Source organism: Protopterus annectens, chromosome 1.part2 (genome assembly GCF_019279795.1).
Source record: "Protopterus annectens isolate FY-2018-M chromosome 1.part2, PAN1.0, whole genome shotgun sequence".
Classification (NCBI taxonomy): domain Eukaryota; kingdom Metazoa; phylum Chordata; order Ceratodontiformes; family Protopteridae; genus Protopterus; species Protopterus annectens.
Genome location: NC_056727.1, coordinates 1,066,729,780 through 1,066,750,733, shown reverse-complemented (window position 1 = coordinate 1,066,750,733; position 20,954 = coordinate 1,066,729,780). Strand labels below are relative to the sequence as shown.

Sequence of the window (20,954 nt, the reverse complement as noted above, 5' to 3'; positions counted from 1 at the left end):
CTTGTGGTTTGATTTACATTCCTGCTTGATGCCAATATGCTTCTGCTAGACTAAGCAGGGAAGTCATCTTAAATTTATTCTTCTCATGTTTCAAAACATTCACTACATCTGGGTCTTGTGAGGTCAGCAGATATGTATGGAGTCCCACAATTACAGATCTGTACATGTAATCAATTTCAAGGAGGCCCATACATCCTTTAGAACGGGGAATATATAATCTTGGTATGCACTGATTTTTTATAAATTATTTGGTGAGCATGAAGCATTCTTTTTGTTTTCTTGTCTAATCTATCCAACACATTTTGGGGCCAGTCCTAAAACTGTAAGTTAGAACAGGAAGAGCAAATTGGTTTATAACTTGGATTTTGTTCCTAGATGTCAGCGCTGTTTTCGGGAGTAATTTAAGTCTTCTAAAGTATCCTTACCAAGTTTTATTTGCATTTGTTCATGTTTTATAGTTGATCCTTCATCAATTTCAAATATTTATACACTCCCTCTTGCTCAAGTTCTTTTATATTGCATTCTTCTCCCAAACTGATATTTTCCTGGCGCTGCAGTTTTCCTGCTTTAAAGGTTGCTTTTGCACATTTATCAAGACCAAATGACATTTTTATATCATCTGAAAAAGTTTTGACAACTTGCAGTTGTGCTTTCAGTTCCTCATCTGATGAGGTATACAGTTTTAAATCATCGACAGAGAGAAGATGAGAGGTCTTTACACTTTGTTGTTTTCTAGGGGCCAAATTATAGCCATGGCCTAAGCTGTTAAGTAGAAAGCTTAACGGGTTAAGGGCAAGGCAGAATAGCAGTGGTGACAGAAACTCCTTGCCTGTATCCCTTTAGTCATGAATGAAAAGATATGAAGTGTCCATGGACCAGGCAGCTTCTTCAGCTAACAGTTGATAAGTAAGTGACTCAGTAGTCATCCCTGGAAGCTGTCTTATTAGCTTTACGCAATTTCTGACACAAGTGATTATGAAAGATCATTTTCGTTTATTTATGAAAGGATTAAAATTTGTTCCTACAAGACATTTTGATTACACAGATGTCATTACTGAGGCAAAGTTATTTGTAAGGAAGTTAAATCTAGCCAGTTTATGGCAAAATGAGAATAAGGTCAGTAGTCAAAGCCAAGTCTAGTTTAAAAAAAGAAGCACCGTAAACCTACCTTTAGATCCTATTTTGGGTATCTTTGAAAGGCCATTACAGACGACATATGCCTTAAAACTAAATGATAAAATATACTATCAAAGGCATAATTTAACGAGGGAAGAAAAAAATGTATTGGACAATATTAGGAAGTATAAATCTGTCAGTGTTATGCGGCCAGATAAAGGTGGGCGCACAGTGATATTTGATGCTTTACATTATCTATCAGTGTAATGCGGCCAGATAAAGGTGGGCGCACAGTGATATTTGATGCTTTACATTACTCCCCAAAAATGTTCGAGATGTGATGCAGACACCTATTCTACTGCTTCAGTTAACGAGATAAACATTAGTTATAAGAGAATTGATTACTTCTTGGAAGAATACTTTTCAGAACAAAGGATTTCATACGAAACTTATAATGTTTTAAAAGTTAAGAACCCAATGGGTTGGGAGGGTGGCCTAATGGTTAAGGTGTTTGCCTTACAAACACAAGGTACAGGGTTTGAGTCTCACAAGGGATAATTGGCTAGGCTTAAAATGGCTCACAAGGGCAGTTAGCCTAGTACTAATCTATGAACCTATGAATGGTGGTCTTTTTGACCTATTGTCTCTGGACAAGGTTCTAAAACGTACCCATTTGGAGTTACTATTGACAAATGGTTGAAACGTGTGCACTGGTGTTGAACACCTGCTAGTGGACTCTTGTGACTTTTTAAGCAGGATAAAAGACACACTATGGGAGGAAAATTTACTTTTTCTGACCATAGATGTGGTAGACTTGAACACATCCATCCCTAGAAATGAAGGGATGGAAATGTTTGAGGATAGTATTCATAGGCACATTAACGTCTCCAATGACAAAGTGAATTTAATTATATACTTTATGGACCTAGCTTTAGATTACAATTTTATATTCTTTGAGAGAGAGTCTTTTAAACAGAATAAAGGTGTAGTAATGGGCACTTCATGCACCCCTATTTATGCCAGTAAGGTGTTGTTGGAATGGGAATTCAACAAAGTGTTTAGAAGTGAGTTTTTTAGATACATCAAAACGTATGTACACTTTTTGGATGACATGGGATGACAAGATTTTTGAAGTTCACTTATTCTGTGAGTAAAGAAGATATTAATTACCTAGATACTTACATACAAAAAATTAAAATGGGTTCAAGTCAAATGTGTATAGAAAAGTTACTGTCAGTAACTCATATCTGGAGTTTATTAGCATTCACCCATATTGTCAAAAGAACAGCATTGTAAAGAGGCAACTGGTGAGAGTTGCCCGGATAACATCCAAGGCAGAGGATGTCAGGGGTGAATTGAGGAAAGTGGCAGATATGTTCTGTGATAGAGAGTATCCAAGGAACATAGAAGATGCATTGAACTATGTAGAGAAGGAATGGGGCAAAAAGTACACCCCCCTGCTAGAAAGATCAATGGAAAATAAGGAAGTACTAGCAGAAGAGAACAACTTTGAAAGGGCAATAGTTATACCATATAGTGAAAGGGCTTATAAGATAAAAAAAATAGTTGAAGTAAATTGGAGTATTTTGAAGAATAATCCAACACTTTTCTCAACATTAGGAGACAAATCCTCTTTCCTGTTTAAAACAGGGATGAACATTAAAAAAAGTTTAGAGCTTGCCACGAAGGAACTGAACCCCGAAAAACTAGGTACTAAAAAATGTGGGAGATGCTCACAATGCAAACACATCTCAGAAACCAAGGAGTGTACCTTGGATAGTACTAAGAACTAAAAGTGAACTTTATCAGTGGTAATTGTCAGACAGTAGGTGTCATATACCTTGCGAGATGCAGAACATTTCTGGCTTTTTACATCAGAAAAACTGAAAGAAGATTGAGAGACAGGGTATATGAACACCAATACCAGATCCTGACAAAAAATCAAAATGCTGCATTTTATAGACATTCCAGTGTGTGCCCTAGCTTTAAAAATTATACCGTCGGAATTTTAGAAAAAGTTATTTCAAACCCGGGGGGGGGGTGGAGTCTGCAAGTCTTCCCCACGGTCGAATGGTGTTCGAAAGACATGCGTGAATGGGCGTGCCTTTGTTGAAGGTTGGGAGTTGGGCTGTCACCTCGGCACTGCAAAAATATACTGCCAATCATTAGCGGACCGGAGTTCCGCTGTGGCGACCCCTAACCGGGAAAAGACGAAAGAAGAACATATAGAGGAAAGAGAAATGAAATGGCAAATAAGACTGCAAGCAATGTAAACACCTGGATTAAATGACTTCATCTCCCTCAAACCTATTTTAGTTAGGAAGGCCATCATTTAAAGAAAAAAAGTTTTGGGTTTCAATGATTTGTATTTGGCTATATATTTATTTGAATCAATTATTTTTTTGAATAAACAACATGGTGATTTTAATTGTATATTTTTATTAACATGAAGAATGGTATAAGAAAAGTTGTGCATTTTAATAGGTTTTTAATAGTAGAATTATGTTTTTTTTTCAGTGCACATAGGATTTATAGGGTTTTAAATGTACTATGTATGTGTGACACCGTTAAGAAAGTCATTGAGTTTTATTAATGACGTCATTATTTGGCTGTATAAATTCAGTACTGGTGGAAAACATTTTAGATTCCAATGAAGTCCCTGTTACAGGGGATGAAAGTGCCCAATTGTTGTGTTTGGTGGTTAAAATAAACTTATTTAGTAATTTTACAAACTTGTTTGGTCCTGCTGTTGTCTTACAGTGCTAGTGGATATAGTTATTCGGTTGTTTATTGGGTACTGTTTTTGCTCTACTTTCATTTTTTACACTATTTCTTGTGTGAAATACCCCAACTCATTGATAGTTGAACAGGTAGCACACTTGTCTTTGATACCACAGGGTCAGAAAGCTGAGGATTCTGTTCTTAACCCCAGCTGCTTGGATCCATTTATCAAACAGAATGATGTGACGTATCCATGGTGGAATTGATTTCAGCAGCAAAGAGGTAATGCTTCCATTCCATGTGGTTTAAGGTAGGCATATCTTGAGCACGACATACAATTCTAGAGGCTGTATCAGGAAAAGGCACCAGGCTAATGGAAGCAATCAGGAGAAAGGTTCCAAAGATCTGTGGGATTAATATGACCAAGAGCTTGAGGAAGGAAACTTTTTTTTTTTATTTGAGACAGGGGCCTGATATTGATGCAGAGGATCATGCTAGTGAGATGTGAAGTGGTCACTCTTAACAGGAAGGACAGAGGGAGAAGGAGTAGTCATAGGCAACATATTGTAGGTGCTAACTGCTCCATGGATTTCCTAAAGTATTTTTTTTACACTGAGTGTTATGGACTCCTGAGGACTAAACTTTTGTAATGATTGACTGAGAGCAAGTCCATGGGTGTGTTCAGGAGGGCATGAGACAGGTGGAAAAAGGGTAACGGGGAAGGTAGATGTGGAGGGGAGTAGAATGTTAAATCACTTAAAATGCAGACTAAACAGGTATTTTGCCTCCTGTCATTAAGGAAGTGTTAACAGTTTCAGTGCACTGGGCAGACATTTCCGAGTCCTCTCTCTGTTGTGCAGCCCCATATGTCAGTCACTAGTGCAAAACTGTCAGACTACTGATGATCTTTTTCTCCAGGCCACAAAGTAGTGATTGCATTTCACAAGACACTATAACTCTGCAGCACTGATTCTCCTTACACTGTAACTGTATCTCCTGTTTTTATTATTTATTTATTTTGAATCATTTTAAGGACAGTTTTGTTAAAATCCTTAAAAGTTCTTTTAGGCTGCCAGTGCAACCTTATCAGAAATGGAAATTTGAAGGGGAATTAATTTACGTTTTTCATTTCCCCTCCTGTCTAGCTATACTTATTGGACTTTGTGGTGATTGTTCCATATCTTTTGTCCTGTCAGACTCCCTGTCTGAGTGGTTACTACATGACCTTCTTTCAACACTAATTAACAGGGCTAAAATGTTTTGTTTCTTTTGCCTTCCAGTCTGTCTAGCTCTTCTTGGAAATAAGTGGAATTTTGGTTTCCTTGCATCCCTTATCTTAGTAGATTCCTCTTAATTACTTGGTGTTTAGCCATCTGTTTCTTTTTTTTTTGGTCAGGAAACCATTTCATCTTTTGATGAGTTTTCTCCTAGGCTGATAAATGAATAGTTTGTGGCTCACTCTTGCACACTGTCATATTTGTGTTGTGTTTTTAACTTGTTGAAGATTTACTTTTTAAAGTTGGATTCTGACCACTAATATTTGTTTTGGCCTCCTTGTCGTTTGATACACAATCTCTCAGCCGGTTACTTTGCCTTTATTTTTAGAGTTCAGCCATTTTTAAGTAGAACTTGATGTGGCTTTTTTCCGCTTATTACATTGTGTGATCTTTAGTGGCATTCATTCAGGCTTCTGAATTACAGTATGTATTCATTCATTGGAGGCTTATTATACCTATTAAACCTGTCTCTAAAGACTCTCCAGTAACACCAATAAATTTAGGGTGTCTTGGTCGATGCTTTCCTTATGTCTTGTCTCTCTACAAAGAGTTTTGCAAATTCTGACTATAGTTTCCATTTACTTCTGTTATTTCCAGTTTCTTGCCACAAAAAGATCCCCTTTCAGTCATGAGGCGTGTATGTTTGTTGAGCTTGATATCATTGTCATGTAGTATTTTTTTTTTTTTAAGTCTGAATGGTCCTACAGCAGTTGCTGAGCTCAGACATAGCTTGTTGGTGACTCAAATTGATGCTTTTCATCAGCAGAATGGTTTGAATTTTTTCAGCAAACTTATTTTTCTGAATTTCTTCTTGCATCTTAGTTAACCTAAAGCTCCCTTTGAAGGGACAATTGGTTGGCCAGGCCCCAGTCTTTAATCATGTGGCCTGTTGGTTTGTGTGATTTTTTCTTGCAGCAGATAGACTAAGTTGATTGGCAACATCTTCTCTTTGCCAGACTTCTGAGTAGTATATTTATGCCGTTTCTATTCTTTTTTTCATGCCTTTTGAGAATAGTTAGACCTTTTCCCTTCCAGACTTCTCAGAAAGCCTTTTTTGACTTTTGGAGATGACCAGAAGGCCTGGATATGACTTTAGTTGCCTTTCTGACTGCTTAACACAGTGTTTTCTTGTGGTATGTGTTTTGATCCAGGCTGATGCCATGCTCACATTACCAAGTAATGATGTGAAATGCAACAAGATGCGCCTATTTATTCTCTTGCTGCAGCTGTAACATCTGTCACAGATGAACATGCGCAAAACAGCTTCTCCAGTTGTTTTCAAAGAACTTTACTAATCATGCCTTCACTTGAGTGGGAGGTGTGATATTAACAACAGCACCACATTTTTTGTATTTTTCTTCTTTTGTGATAGTATTTTTTCGGGTTTTCCCTCTCTCCAAGTTCACTGCTTTACCTGCATTTTGATACTTGTATTGACATTGGCCTTATACCTTACTGCACCCTTTGAAATGCTGGGTGATTAAAGGCTGACTTTTTTGGGGGTTCTCATTATGTGTTTAATATTGGATGTCTTCGAAAGCTTGTTAAAAATCACATTTTGTGAAGAGGATGCATGTTTTGGGGTAAGTCTTTTTAAATTTTTTTTTTTTTTGCTTAGACTTTCTGCATTATGTCCTTTTCCTTTAGAAACAACTTTGCAATACCCTTCCATTTTCGTGTAGTCATATGCCTTAAACTTCTTCTCTTCATCGGTAATGTCAGTAGGAAGCACAGAAAATAATACTGAGGAAATGTTCTGACTTTTATTCTGTCCTGCTCCACCTTAGTTTGTGTAGCATTTCCTTAATGCTGTGTTTCTTTACTGACTTTTGTTAATTCATTTTTCCCCAAGTTTGCCTGTCCTTTCAGTGATGCAGAGTAACTGTCTAGAACTATATGTAGTTAGTGGCTGTCATTACTGTCTTTATTCAGTAAATGCCTGCAGACAAAAATGAAAATAAATTTTGTTTTGTGGCTTAGTTCTTTTAAACACATTTTGTTTAAAGTAAGGTAACCGGGAAAAGCCGAAAGAAGAAGAATACATTTCTGTAGTAATGCAATAGTATGGACAGAAAACAGCTAAAGAGGGGCATTTGGAATACCATTTCTTGCCAATTTAAGAGCAACAATAGATTGTAGATTGTGGCTTTGAACAAAGTGCTTGAAATATGGGCCAGTGTGGACATCAGTGTTGTGTATTTCATCTCTTACAGTCGAGGTGGTGGTGCTGCGGTAGCGTTGTCGCCTCTAAGTAAGATGCCCTCCGGTTCGATTCTCAGCTAGGGCGTCTTCTGCGTGGAGACATGCGTGAATGGGCATACCTTCGTTGAAGGTTGTGCGTCAGGCCTGGCAAGCCAGTATGTAAAAATCAACTGCCAATCATTAGCGGACCGGAGTTCCGCTGTGGCGACCCCTAACCGGTAAAAGCCGAAAGACACATACATACATACAGCCACATGGATCTATCTCGAAAGTGTGTTGTTTGGAAAGTAATAGCTATTTTCCCCACAGACATGCAAGGTTCTAAATCTGTGTGCATTGTGTATACATGCATGCAGTCAGGTAGCATCTCTGGCTTTAAGTACAAGCCTGCGATTGTCGCACATTTTCAGTACTGGCTTGATGTAGTGTGTAGAATAAGGCAGTATTAATGTTCTGATACTTGCTGTAGTCTTCAAGTGGGAGAGAGAGAGATGCAAATAAAGGAGAAATTGTTGTCTTGTTCCTCTGTGGAAAAAGAGCCTGTAACAAGCATGCTGAAACTAAATTTCATGCAAAAATGGAAAAACATTGTCTTAAAACAGCATTACCTTATGCCATTATTGTTTGCTTTGTCTGTTCGTTTACCCCTACTCCTTTTATTCCTTCAATCTTTATTTCCTATTCAACTTTATTTTTATTTTGTTTCTCCTTATGTTTGACTGTCTCTTTATTTTAACATTTCTGACCCATTATTTATTTATTTGCATATTTGCTTTTACTTGCCTGAATTGTTTTTCCCATCCTTTTTAGGTGGGTATCTGTACTGCAAAATAGCAAGGATGAAGCCCTCAACAAGGCCTTTAAGGGGGAGACAGAGAATAACTACACAGACACGGGCTTGCAGGATCTCACCAAAATGGTGATCAGTGAGGTTAAAAACATGCCAGGAAATGAAGTCTGCTGTGATTGCGCGGCCCCTGGTAAGTAATATTATTCAGATAAGCTTTGTTGTTGTGTAAATTAAAGAGTAGAGTATGCTTTCTGTTTCCTTCACCATATGCTGTTAGGCTGGCTGCATCTATTATGATATTTTGCTTTCAAATGAACACATTTGTTATTACTGAATAGGGTGGTTTTGCTTTACTGTTGTGATGGTGGACTTTTCTTAGCACAAGTAAAAGTGGTACATTTTGATTTAGGAAGTGAATTTAATGACAACATCAGAAACTAATTTGCCATAAGTAAAAGGGCGGTGCAGAGCCATTAATCTGTCAAGTTATTTCAGCTAGTTTGCTATTATTCATAGTAATATTATTACTATTATCATAATCTTCATTATTTTTTGCATGTACAGTGGATATAAAAAGTGTACACACCCCTGTTAAAATGCCATTTTTTTGTGATATAAAAAAATGAGACCACAATAAATCATTTCAAAACTTTTCCCACCTTAATGTGACCTATAACCTGTACAATTCAATTTAAAAACACATCTGTTAGGGAAAAAATATAAAAAATAAAAAATAAAAAACGTACAATAAGCTGGTTGCATAAGTGTGCACACCCTTACACTAATACTTTGTTGAAGCACCTTTTGACTTAATTATTTATTTATTTTATTTACAGTTGATTTACCAGGATTGTCCATTGGGCCCGAAGTACCCGTTTTCAATGGAGTCCTGGGGAGAAAAGCTCCTGAATAAAGATACAAAACATTACAGAAGTTTACACATTAACACATTCAGTCAGATTAATACAAATTGATAAAAACAGTGGTAAAAAACTTTAACAGTGGTTGACAAAATAGAGAAATGTGTGTTCAAGACAAAAAACAGAGGAACAGGTGATTACAAGCAAAGAATCTTTGGTTATGCTATATAAGACTAGCATTGCATTGTTGTAGAAAAATATGTAGTATTTAGAATGGAATACTAGAGTTTAAGAATTATTGGGGTGTTATTGCTTTAGCTAATTTATAGTTTCTGGTATATATGATGTGGTGCCTGTAGGAAGCAGGCTAGACTAGGAGGGATGAGAGCAGGAGCATTCCCATGAAGATGTTAAGTGTGTGTGTAGAGATTTTTTAAAAGCTGGAAGGTTAGCAATGGTACGAATGGAGGGGGGAAGGGAGTTCCAGTTGCGTGCCAGGGAAAAGGACAGCAGATTTTTCCCTGGCGAGTGAAGAGGTTTGTACAGATTTTGGTTATTAGATCTTAAAGCTCTTTGTGGCATGTGCATTGTAAAGGTGGAGCTGATTGAGGGACAGAGGGATGGATGGAATATGAGTTTGTGGGCAAAGCAGAGCTGAGTAAAGGTGAGATAGTTAAGAAGCTCAAGCCAGTTTAGTTTGTGGATAGATAGACAGTGGTGGGTAGATGCTTTATGGCCAGTGGCAAATTTGGCAATTTTATTATAACATGAGGACAGTTTTGTTTTAAGGGATGATTGAAGGTTTGTTAGAAGAGGAGCCCTATATAGAAGTGAAGGAATGAGGAATGTTGTAGCAAGAGTATGTTTAGTAGATGTGGAGAGGAATTTATTATGTCGATAAAGCATGCCAAGTTTGTAATGTTTTTTTTTATGTTTAGTAGTAGGTGGCTATTGAGTTTGAGCTGGTCATCTATCAGGACCCCTAACAGTTTGCTTTCAGATACTAGTTCAAGAGGGGTGTTGTTTTGGCTGATGATAGAGAGTAGATTTTTGTTAATGGTTGTGTTTTTAGAGGGGGTGAATACCATAAGCTTGGTTTTAGATGCATTGAGTGCTAGATGATTGTTTTTCATCCAATGTTCTGTGGTAGAGAAGGCCTCTTGGGTTAATTTTAAGAGAGTGGGAATGGGTGTGGCTGTGCAGATGATTGTAGAATCATCTGCATATTGAACAAGTTTGGCATGGGGAATTGAGTGGGAGAAGTCATTTATGAATATATTGAAGAGGAGAGGACCCAAGATGGAACCTTGGGGGACACCAGTGGGTGTATTTAGAAAGGAGGAGATGGCTGTTTTCCATTTGACAGCTTGTTGCCTATGGGAGAGATAGTTGGTGAACCAATTGATAGTGGCAGGGGATAGGTTAAGTTAGATAGTTTAGTTAGGAGAAGGCTGTGAGATATGGTGTCGAAGGCTTTAGAAAGGTCAAGAAGGAGAGTGGATACAACAGAGCCAGAGTCTCGGGCAGTATTTACTGTTTCTAGGAAGGAAAGGAGGGCAGTCATGGTGCTGTGGCCGGGTCTGAAACCATGTTGTGTGGGGGTTAGTAAGTTATTATCTAGGAGATAGGGAAGGAGTTGGAGATGGATGCATTTTTCTAAGAGTTTTGATATAGGAGAAAGGATGGCGATGGGACGGTAGTTAGTGATATCATTGTTCTTGCCTCCTTTATGTAAGGTATGATGAAAGCTCTTTTCCAGAGTGTGGGAATAAGACCTTCTTGGATAGAGCGATTTATTAGGATGCTGATGGGGAAGGCAATGGCATCAGTAGCAATGTTAAAGAAGTATGAGGGTATGTTATCAGGTGCATTAGTACATGGTTTTAGCTTCTGCAGGAGCTTTTTTATGGTAGATGTAGGGATGGGTTTTAGGGAAAAAGGTGTGAGTTGAGAGGTAGGAGATGAGGGGGGGAGGAAGGAGGTGGGATGTAGGTGTAGAGGGTGTGATGTTATTGGAGAAGGATGTGGTAAGTTTAGAGATAGAGTCTAAGAAGAAAGAGTTGAATTGGGTGGCGAGATTGATATCTGGAGCACTTGGGTCTGGGCTTGGGTTTTCTGCAGTGCCATGTTTTAGGAGTTTATTGATACCTTTCCAGAATTTTTGAGGGTTGGTTTTATGGTTGTTTTGAAGTATGGAGTAGTAGTTTTGACGATCTATTGTGATAAGCTTTTTGACTTTGTTGCGAAGAGTTTTGAATTCATTTAGGTTAGAGGAAGTTTTGTTTCTTTGGTAGTGTGCCCAGGCTTTGTCTCTCAGTCGCATGATAGTTAGTGTATTTTTTGTAAGCCAGGGGGCGGTATTGTTTCGAATTTGTTTGGTTTTTATGGGGGCTAGACTATCCAGGAGTTTCAGGAAATTTGTATTGAAGTATGCAACAGCATTATCCAGGGGTAGAGTTTTTAGTGGGTTCCAATTTGTTGATTTTAGGGAGTCTGAGAAGGTTACTGGGTCGAAGTTTTTTAGGTTTCGAGTGCTAATGTAATTATGTGTTGCTTGAAATGGACATGGAAGACGTTTGGTGAATATGGGAAGATGGTCACTGAGGGAGTCAGGGAGAGTTCCACTGCCGGTGTAGTAGTGGGAGTGAGATACTAAAATCCAATCTAGGGTACTGCCAGTGGAGAAATCTTTAGGGGGTCTGGTAGTCTGGTTGATGAGCTGAGAGTATTTATAGAGGTTAATGTTTATGGGGTGTATGGGGGAATTAATGCAGGACCAATTAATGTTTGTGTCACCCATGATAATAGTTTCATTACTGATAGTGATAGAAAGCCAGGATAGGATGTCTTCTAAAACAGAGACATTGTCACTAGGGGGGATGTAAAGTGAAACTATGCAGATTTGTTTGTGTTTAATTGAAATAAAGCTAATGTTAATTCTGCGTTGGAGAAATTTGGAATGGGTTTGTTATAGGGAGTAATGGATAGGGTGGAAGAATAGAGTAAAGCTACCCCGCCACCCTTTTTATGGATTCTCTTTTCTGATTATTGAGTAGTTTGGAGGTAGAACTTCAGTGTCTTTTATATGAGGTTTTAGCTAGGTTTCAGAAATAGCTAAGATGTCGGGTTTGTTATGTAGAAGCCATGCTTGTAGATTAGGGATTTTGTTTGCTGTGCTTTGAGCATTTAGAGAAGCTAGTAGGATGGATTTGGATATGGAGGAAGTGCTGATTGGGCCTGGGTTAGGGTGTATATCACCAGATAGGAGTATGGTTGTAAGATGTTCAATTAAATTTCTAAGATGATTGGATTGCCTTGTTTGAATGTTGTAGGTTTTCAGATATTTGTGAATATTGGAGCTTGAGAAGGGACTAAAGAGTTTGTAAGAAGTGTTTAGTTTATAGTGAAAAAGTAGATGGGGTTAATGAGATAGAGTTCAGGGGCTATTGAGATAAAAGACTTTAAGTCAGAAAAGGGGAGTGTGCTGGTAGAGTGAGTGGGTGGAAGATAATATGTGGTGTTGGGTTGGGTGAGATAGTGGATGTAAGTAAGGATGAGAAGTAATAGTAGATGAATTAAGAGTGATTTGTATGTTGTAGTCATGTTGTGGTTTTGATAAGGTGTTATATGTAGTGTAGAGAATAAGTGTGTGAAGTAGATGTGAAATTATAGGATATGAAGAGAGGTGTGAAGAGGAGTTTTATGAGGGCGGCGTTGTTGGTGAAAAAGGGAGGGGTGTAGTTGGAAAGTAAGTAGGATAGGATTAAGGGGGTTGGAGGGGGTGGGAGGAATGTTGTAATTAAGAGGAAGTGGTGTAATTGCTAGAGAGGAAGTGGGTGTTGTCAGTGAAGTGTGGGAGGAAGTGGGAGTGGTTAGAATGGTATAAGTGTAGATGCACTGGGGGTGGGATTTGGGGGTAGGGCAGGGGAGTGGAGTGAGCCCGAAGGGCGAACGGAGCGGGATACACCTAAGGAAGGTAGGCAGCAGGACAGTGTGAAAAACAATCAGTGAGGTGGAGGTAAGAACAGAAGAAGGTAAGCAAGGTGGTATGTGTGACTCTTGGAGTGCACTATAACTGAGAAAGAAGAGGACAAAAAGTAGAGATAGAATGGATAGAGCTGTAATTTAGCAGTTAGTATAGGGAAAGATGTTAAAAAGTGGTACTGAAGTGTATGGGAAGGAGTGAGGAAAAATGATTAGGTAGGTGGGTAGGCACTACCCCCTAGTGGACAGAGCCTAAATGTATAAGAGAGGCAGACTGAATGGTGAAAGAAGGAAGGCAGGTCAGGTATAGGGACAAGCACCAGGGGTGAGGCTGATATAAGGGGAGCACCCAGTTATAAGGGCAAGGCTGCTAGCGTCTCTGGTTGGAACCCTTCACTAGCACCAAGTAAGTGATAGAACAATAAAGCAATATTCTCAGACCAAGTGGAGTAATGATTGTAGCATGTTACATACTTTATATTTATCCTCTACCTCTCTCTACTGAGAGAAAGAGTAGGAGTATCCCTGTAGGGAGACAGGCAGTCAAGGTGGATCTTGCTGTCCAGAGGATCATCTTGGAAAATCCAGGAGTCTTAGGCCTGTAGGCAGAGCGAGCTTTAGGAGAAGAGGCTGAATAGTTTATATTTATCCTCTAGTTCTCTCTACTGAGAGAAAGAGTAGGAGTATCCCTGTAAGGAGACAGGCAGTCAAGGTGGATCTTGCTATCCAGAGGATGATCTTGGAAAATCCAGGAGTGTTCTGCCTGTAGGCAGAGCGAGCTTTAGGAGAAGAGGCTGAATAGTTTATATTTATCCTCTAGCTCTCTCTACTGAGAGAAATAGTAGGAGTATCCCTTACAACATTCAGTCTTCTTTTCCTAACATTTACTCAGTTGCCTTTTACAGCAAAAGCTGTGGTTCGCAGAGAGCTTACAAAGCATCAAAGGGATCTCATTGTTGAAAGGTATCAGTCAGGAGAAGGGTAGAAAAAAATTTCCACAGCATTGGATATACCGTGGAACACAGTGAAAACAGTCATCAAAAAGTGGAAGAATATGGAACAACAGTGATGTTGCTAAGAACTGGACATCCCTCCAAAATTGATGAAAAGACAAGACAAAAACTGGTCAGGGGAGCTGCCAGGAGACATACAGCAACACTGAGGAGCTGCAGGAATTTCTGTCAGCTACTGGTTGTGTACTACATGTGACAAAAATCTCTCATATTCTACATATGTCTGGACTATGGGGTAGGGTTGCAAGATGGAAGCCTTTTCTTACACAGAAAAACATCCAGGCCCGGCTAAAACTTGCAAAACAATGCAGCAAGTCTCCTAAAAGCATGTGGGAAAATTTGTTATGGTCTGATGAGACCAAGGTTGAATTTTTTTGCCACAATTCCAAAAGGTACGTTTGGCGCAAAAACAACACTTCGCATCACCAAAAGAACACCATCCCCACAGTGAAGCATGGTGGTGGCACTATCATGCTTTAGGGTTGCTTTTCTTCAGCTGGAACTGGGGCTTTAGTCAAGGTGGAGTGAATTATGAACAGTTCCAAATACCAGTCACTTTTGGCCCAAAACCTTCAGTCATCTGCTAGAAAGCTGAAGATGAAGAGGAATTTCACCTTTCAACATTATACATACATCCAGATCAACAAAGGAATCGCTTCACCAGAAGAAAAAAAGTTTTGGAATGGCCCAGCCAGAGCCCAGACCTAAATAGAAAATCTATGGGGTGACCTGAAGAGGGCTGTGCACAAGAGATGCCCTCACAATCTGACAGATTTGGAGTGCTTTTGCAAAGATGAGTGGGCAAATATTGCCAAGTCAAGCTGTGTCATGCTGATAGACACCAACCCAAGAAGACTGAATGTTGCAATGAAATCAAAAGGTGCTTCAGCAAAGTATTAGTTTAAGGGCGCGCACACTTATGCAACCAGCTTATTGTATGTTTTTTATTTTTTATATATTTTCCCCTAACAGATTTGTTTGTTTTTTAGTTGAATTGTACAGGTTATAGGTCACATTGAAGGTGGGAAAAGTTTTGAAATGATTTATTGAGGTCTCATTTTTTTATATCACAAACACCTGGCATTTTAACAGGGGTGGGTACACTTTTTATATCCACTGTATGTATATTAGTATACACACAACTATTGTGGTATTTCTGTAGCTTATCACTAGCATTCGTCATTTTAGGCAGCAGTGACAAAAAGAAAGCAACAGAAAAAAACAATCAAAAGGGAAGAAAGTTGGTGCTCTGTCTTTGGGAATCTAAGTCAGGTGAACTAGGGAAGTAAAGGCACAGCAGCTTCCATACTAGCAGTTTCAGAAAGCCCAAGGTGGCATCAAGCCCCAGTAAAGGGGTTCATGTGTCAATGCAGCTTCGCTGGAAGTATTTCTTGGTGCCACGCATTAGAAGGGTGACATGAAGCAACACAAAAGGTGACGACAGTAAAAAAAAGTAACAGCCATTGGAACAGAGATAATAGTAGTCACAGACCATCCCCTGCATGATAGCAAAAGTGTCAAGCCTGATAAGAGACAGGGAGTGTGATAGTTTTATGTTCTGACCAGAAGTAAAGTGAATCGATTTAAAGTAACACTGGCAATTCTGCCTAAAATTGAAAAATTAAAGGTTTTATATATATATATCTCATGTGTGTACACACACACGCATATATGTGTGTGTGTGTGTGTATATATATATATATATATATATATATATATATATATATATATAAAATGTGTGTGCTTACATCAGAAGCCCAAGTTTTCAGAAACTCAAAATAGATATGGTCGAGATCATATGATTGAGTTTCCAAAAATTCAAGCGTTTTGAATGGAAGTCGCGGTACAGTGAGTAGTGGGGAATTTTCCTTTTTCCCCCACTGTAGTGCGTTCTTCCATTTGGTATATATAATATGTAGAAAGTGTGGAGGTGCACAAATGTAGAAAAAAGGTAGATTCTGTGTTGTTTTTTGAAGTTTGAGTTTTCAGAAACTTGATCATATCGTCTCAACAATATGAATTTCGAGTATCTGAAAACTCGAGCTTCTTAAGTGTGTGTATGTATATAGATATATGTATAGATATAAGTATATATATATGTGTGTGTGTATATATATATATATATATATACATATATATATATATATATATATATATATATATATATTATTTGGGCTGACTCCACTTGATCTCCATTTGATAGTTTTATTACCAAACAAATCTGAGCAGCTTTTCTGCCCTGTCTGAAGCGGATGGTTCTGAGCGGATTTCTGTCTTGATGCTTTACTTGCTTCTTTTTCAGCATCAGATATGTCATGGTTTTATGTTTGTTTCCTCCTTTTAGATCCAACTTGGTTGTCAACCAACCTGGGAATCCTCACATGTATAGAATGTTCTGGCATCCATCGAGAGCTGGGGGTACACTATTCCAGAATACAATCCCTTACTCTGGATATGTTAACAACATCTGAGTTGCTGGTAGGTTTTCCATTGTCTTTTTGGGCAACTGCTTTTAATCAGCGAAATGTTGTTGTCAGTATTTGAGGAGTGGTGTAGATTTAGGCAGCAAATATTATGCTTTATAAACCTACAGACTTAGAGCCACAGCAACCAGGATTACACCAACTAATGTATTCACACCTGAGGATTTACCCCATGAACAGATGACCAAGCACCAATTCTTTATTACAAAAATGAACTTTAATAGACCAAACAGTATACTTCAAAGGTAACAGGTTAAGAGCTTTCTTTCCAGATAATTTCACAGGAACTTCATCAGAACAAATTGACAAGATAATTAGCCATCTTAAATACCCTATTCATTCAGTCACATGACCGACCCAATCCCAAAAAAATATAAACCGTTCACAATTCATTAAAGCCATGTGACACACAATATAAAAATTATACTGTATGTTGTTCTTTCAGCTTTTCCCGGTTAGGGTTCACCACAGCGGAACTCTGGTCCGCTAATGATTGGCAGTCTATTTTTACGGTGCCGAGGTGTCAGCCTGACGTCCAGCCTTCAACAAAGGCACACCCATTCACGCCTGTCTTTCGAATGCCACTCGACCGTGGGGAGGACATACAGAATCCACACAGAAGGTGCTGCAGCCGAGAATCGAACGGGAGAACCTCTTGCTGTATGGCGACAACGCTACCGCTGCACCACCGCGGCTTCAAAAAAAATAATAATACTGTATGTAAAAAATGTAAATTGTATAAATCATGAAAATGTATAATGAGCGAAAAATAGTGGTGTCATATAATATATCTGCAATTAATATTCCAGACTTCTTAATTTAAAGATAGAATTAATAGAGCAATTATCATTAAGTCCTGGAAAAACATTGCATTTATTCAAATTTGCCACTGTAATTCACATTTGTTCAAGTGATCACTAACAACAAAACCCTTTGTTTCCTCTTTAACTTGTTCTGTCAATGTAAACTCAAAAATGTGCGGCTCATTGTTCTTAATATGCCTGAACAAGGCATTCATAGACTTTTTCTTGTGTCATTCAAATGGTCATAGATGCTATTATTCTGGAGACCAGATGAGAGTATGAGACCCTAGAACATGGATAATATCCAAAAATTAGTCCAAAAAGGATAGTTGAGCCTTGGAGTATGAAAAAACGTAGTTTTAATAACGCTTGTAACAAACAAAAGTGCGTTTTCGAATATCTTCCTCAGATACAGACACAAAATCAAATACATTCTTCACTAAAAACACCCTTCCTTTATACATTAGATAGATTGACTCATTAACTTCAATTGCTTGTTAATTACAACATAATTAATTGCAACTGAACCTCTTAGAAATGGACTGAATGAAATGATATCCCTGTAGGTTCTATGTTGAGTCTGTATAGTATTTGAATATGTGTTTGTTTATATAGTCTAAAAACATATTCCATATACAATAAAATTTATATTATAATTATTAAAATTAGTTTAATGATAAATTTTTTTTAAAAAATATATGTTAGTTAATATATATAAAACATGTAAATTAAAAGATTTTTTTGTTGTTCATTATATGTTTATTGTATATAATACTACCATCTAGTGGACAAAATAATGAATTACAACTTAGCAGCTCTTAATTTAAGAACTGGAGTAATTGAAAGCATTTCATTTAAACCAGGCTCTTTAGTAGCCTCCAGAATTATTTGCCAAAATAACTCTCTGTATTCGAGTTTTGTTTCCCACATGCCACCCCTGACTTCTTTTGGTACAATTTCTAATACAAAAATAGGAAAACAGATTCTTTACAAACCTGAGAATGCCGAAACAGTGCATTGTTCATTTTGTTTTTCTTGATTTCATAATAGTGTTCGTATATTCTTGATTTGAGTTTTCTTTCTGTTTTTCCCACATAAAAAGATGAACAGGAGTGGCATGTGGCAAGGTACACTACCCCTGTGGTATTACAATTAGCAAATTTGGAGGATGATATAGTTCTATTTCTACTGGGAATGAAAATATTAACACCAGTATAAATAAATTGACATTGGGAACATGATCCACACTTGTATGTTCCTATTCTGTGTGATTCACTGTCACACCCCATGCTACCCCCAAATTCAAAGATATTTTTTAGATTCATATCTCTTCTATATATAAATTTCAAAGGCTGATTTCTTATATATTCCAATTCCGTAAAGTTTTTAAATTTGTCCCATTCCTTTGTAATAATGTTTTTTAGTAGTGCTGAATCCCCTGTATAATCCATTATAAACGCTTTTGAAAAATTGCTAGTGTTATTAGAATAATTTGAATGTGTATTAATATCAAGAACATCTTGTCCTAAAATAGGGGCAAATCTCCCTTTTCTACCTTCTGTTACCAAATGGTAAATTTCATCTATTAAATAATTGGGGTATCCCCTGTCTTTGAACATATTCATAACAAATTGACTATCTGAGTAAAAATCTCTTTCATCAGAAGTCATCCTGCTAGTCCTAATAAGTTGTCCCTTAAGAATGTTTCTTTTCTGACTAAAGGGATGCCCACTTGAGAAATGTAGGTACGAGTTTGAAAAAGTGGGTTTCCTGTAAACCTTGGAGACAAACTGATCATTGTTTTTAGTTAGTAAAACATATAAATAAATACATTCATCAAAATTGATGGTATATGTAAAATCTAAAAAATTAGTAGTACTTTTTATGTATTCTAAAAATTCTAAAAATCTGTCCATAGTATCAGTCCAAAAAATAACAATGTCATCCAAAAAGCGCTTGTAAAATACCCAACAATTAACAAATTCACATTCATTAATAAATAAAATTTCCCACCATGATAAAATAATATTTGCATATGTGGGGGAACACTTGGCCCCCATAGCCACACCTTTTTCTTGCCTAAAAAATTCTCCTTGAAAAAACATAAAATTGTTTTTAAGAACTATTTCCATCAATAATAGGCAAGTTTTAAAAACATCAGGTGATATACTCTTGTGATGTATCATACTTTCTTCTAACCATAATAATCCGATGTCATGAGGTATTGATCCAAACAAATCAACAATGTCCAGAGTAATAAAAATTATTTTGTTAGAAAACAATTGTTTTTTAACCTGTGTTAAGAAATCCCAAGAACCTTTTAAAGTGTTTACACCACAATTTGATAAATCTTTTAGTTTGATATCAATGTATTTCGCTAAAGGGGTGGTGAATAGAACCTTCCGATGCAACTATCATCCTGATCTTTATGGAACTATATCATCCTCCAAATTTGCTAATTGTAATACCACAGGGGTAGTGTACCTTGCCACATGCCACTCCTGTTCATCTTTTTATGTGGGAAAAACAGAAAGAAAACTCAAATCAAGAATATACGAACACTATTATGAAATCAAGAAAAACAAAATGAATAATGCACTGTTTCGGCATTCTCAGGTTTGTAAGGAATCAGTTTTCCTATTTTTTGTATTAGAAATTGTACCAAAAGAAGTCAGGGGTGGCATGTGGGAAACAAAACTCGAATACAGAGAGTTATTTTGGCAAATAATTCTGGAGGCTACTAAGGAGCCTGGTTTAAATGAAATGCTTTCAATTACTCCAGTTCTTAAATTGAGCTGCTAAGTTGTAATTCATTATTTTGTCCACTAGATGGTAGTATTATATACAATAAACATATAATGAATACACAAAAAATCTTTTAATTTACATGTTTTATATATATTAACTAACATATTTTTTAAAAAAATTATTATTAAACTAATTTTAATAATTATAATATAAAAGTTATTGTATACGAAATATGTTTTTAGACTATACAAACAAACACATATTCAAATACTATACAGACTCAATACAGAACCTACAGGAATATCATTTCATTCAGTCCATTTCTAAGAGGTTCAGTTGCAATTAATTATGTTGTAATTAACAAGCAATTGAAGTTAATGAGTCAATCTACCTAATGTATAAAGGAAGGGTGTTTTTAGTGAAGAATGTATTTGATTTTGTGTCTGTATCTGAGGAAGATATTCGAAAACGCACTTTTGTTTGTTACAAGCGTTATTAAAACTACGTTTTTTCATACTCCAAGGCTCAACTATCCTTTTTGGACTATTGTTTGGATATTATCCAAGTTCTAGGGTCTCATACTCTCATCTGGTCTCCAGAGTGAACCTTGTGTGGTTTTATGTACTGAAAGTTCACTCCTTCATCTCTTATTTGGTCATAGATGCTATTATGTAACTTCCGTGATGTTTTACCTACATAGAATGCCGGACAAGCTTTACAATTAGCCAAAGACACAACATTTATAGAGTCGCAATTAAAGTGTCCTCTGATTTTATATGTTTGTCCCCTTGTTATAAATTCACCAGACTTTACCATAAATGGACACTGGGGGCAACAACCACACTTAACATCCCATTATTATGCAGTTTTTCAAACCTTCTGAAATCACTATTTTCAAGGTAATCTGTAAATGTCTTCCCTTTTTATAAACAATGTTTGATTTCTCATCCACTTATC

General features: G+C 37.2%; 1 protein-coding gene across 2 annotated transcripts in view; it reads left to right on the top strand.

Annotated features, from left to right (window-relative positions):
• LOC122792230 (arf-GAP with SH3 domain, ANK repeat and PH domain-containing protein 3-like) overlaps nt 1-20,954 on the top strand; it is a 1,314,966-nt gene that overhangs the window by 1,039,661 nt on the left and 254,351 nt on the right. For both annotated transcript variants that reach the window (XM_044059977.1, XM_044059976.1), the window contains exons 14-15: nt 8,127-8,296; nt 16,308-16,441. In XM_044059977.1, coding sequence (XP_043915912.1) covers nt 8,127-8,296; nt 16,308-16,441 — 304 coding nt within the window. The remainder of the gene's footprint in view (nt 1-8,126; nt 8,297-16,307; nt 16,442-20,954) is intronic.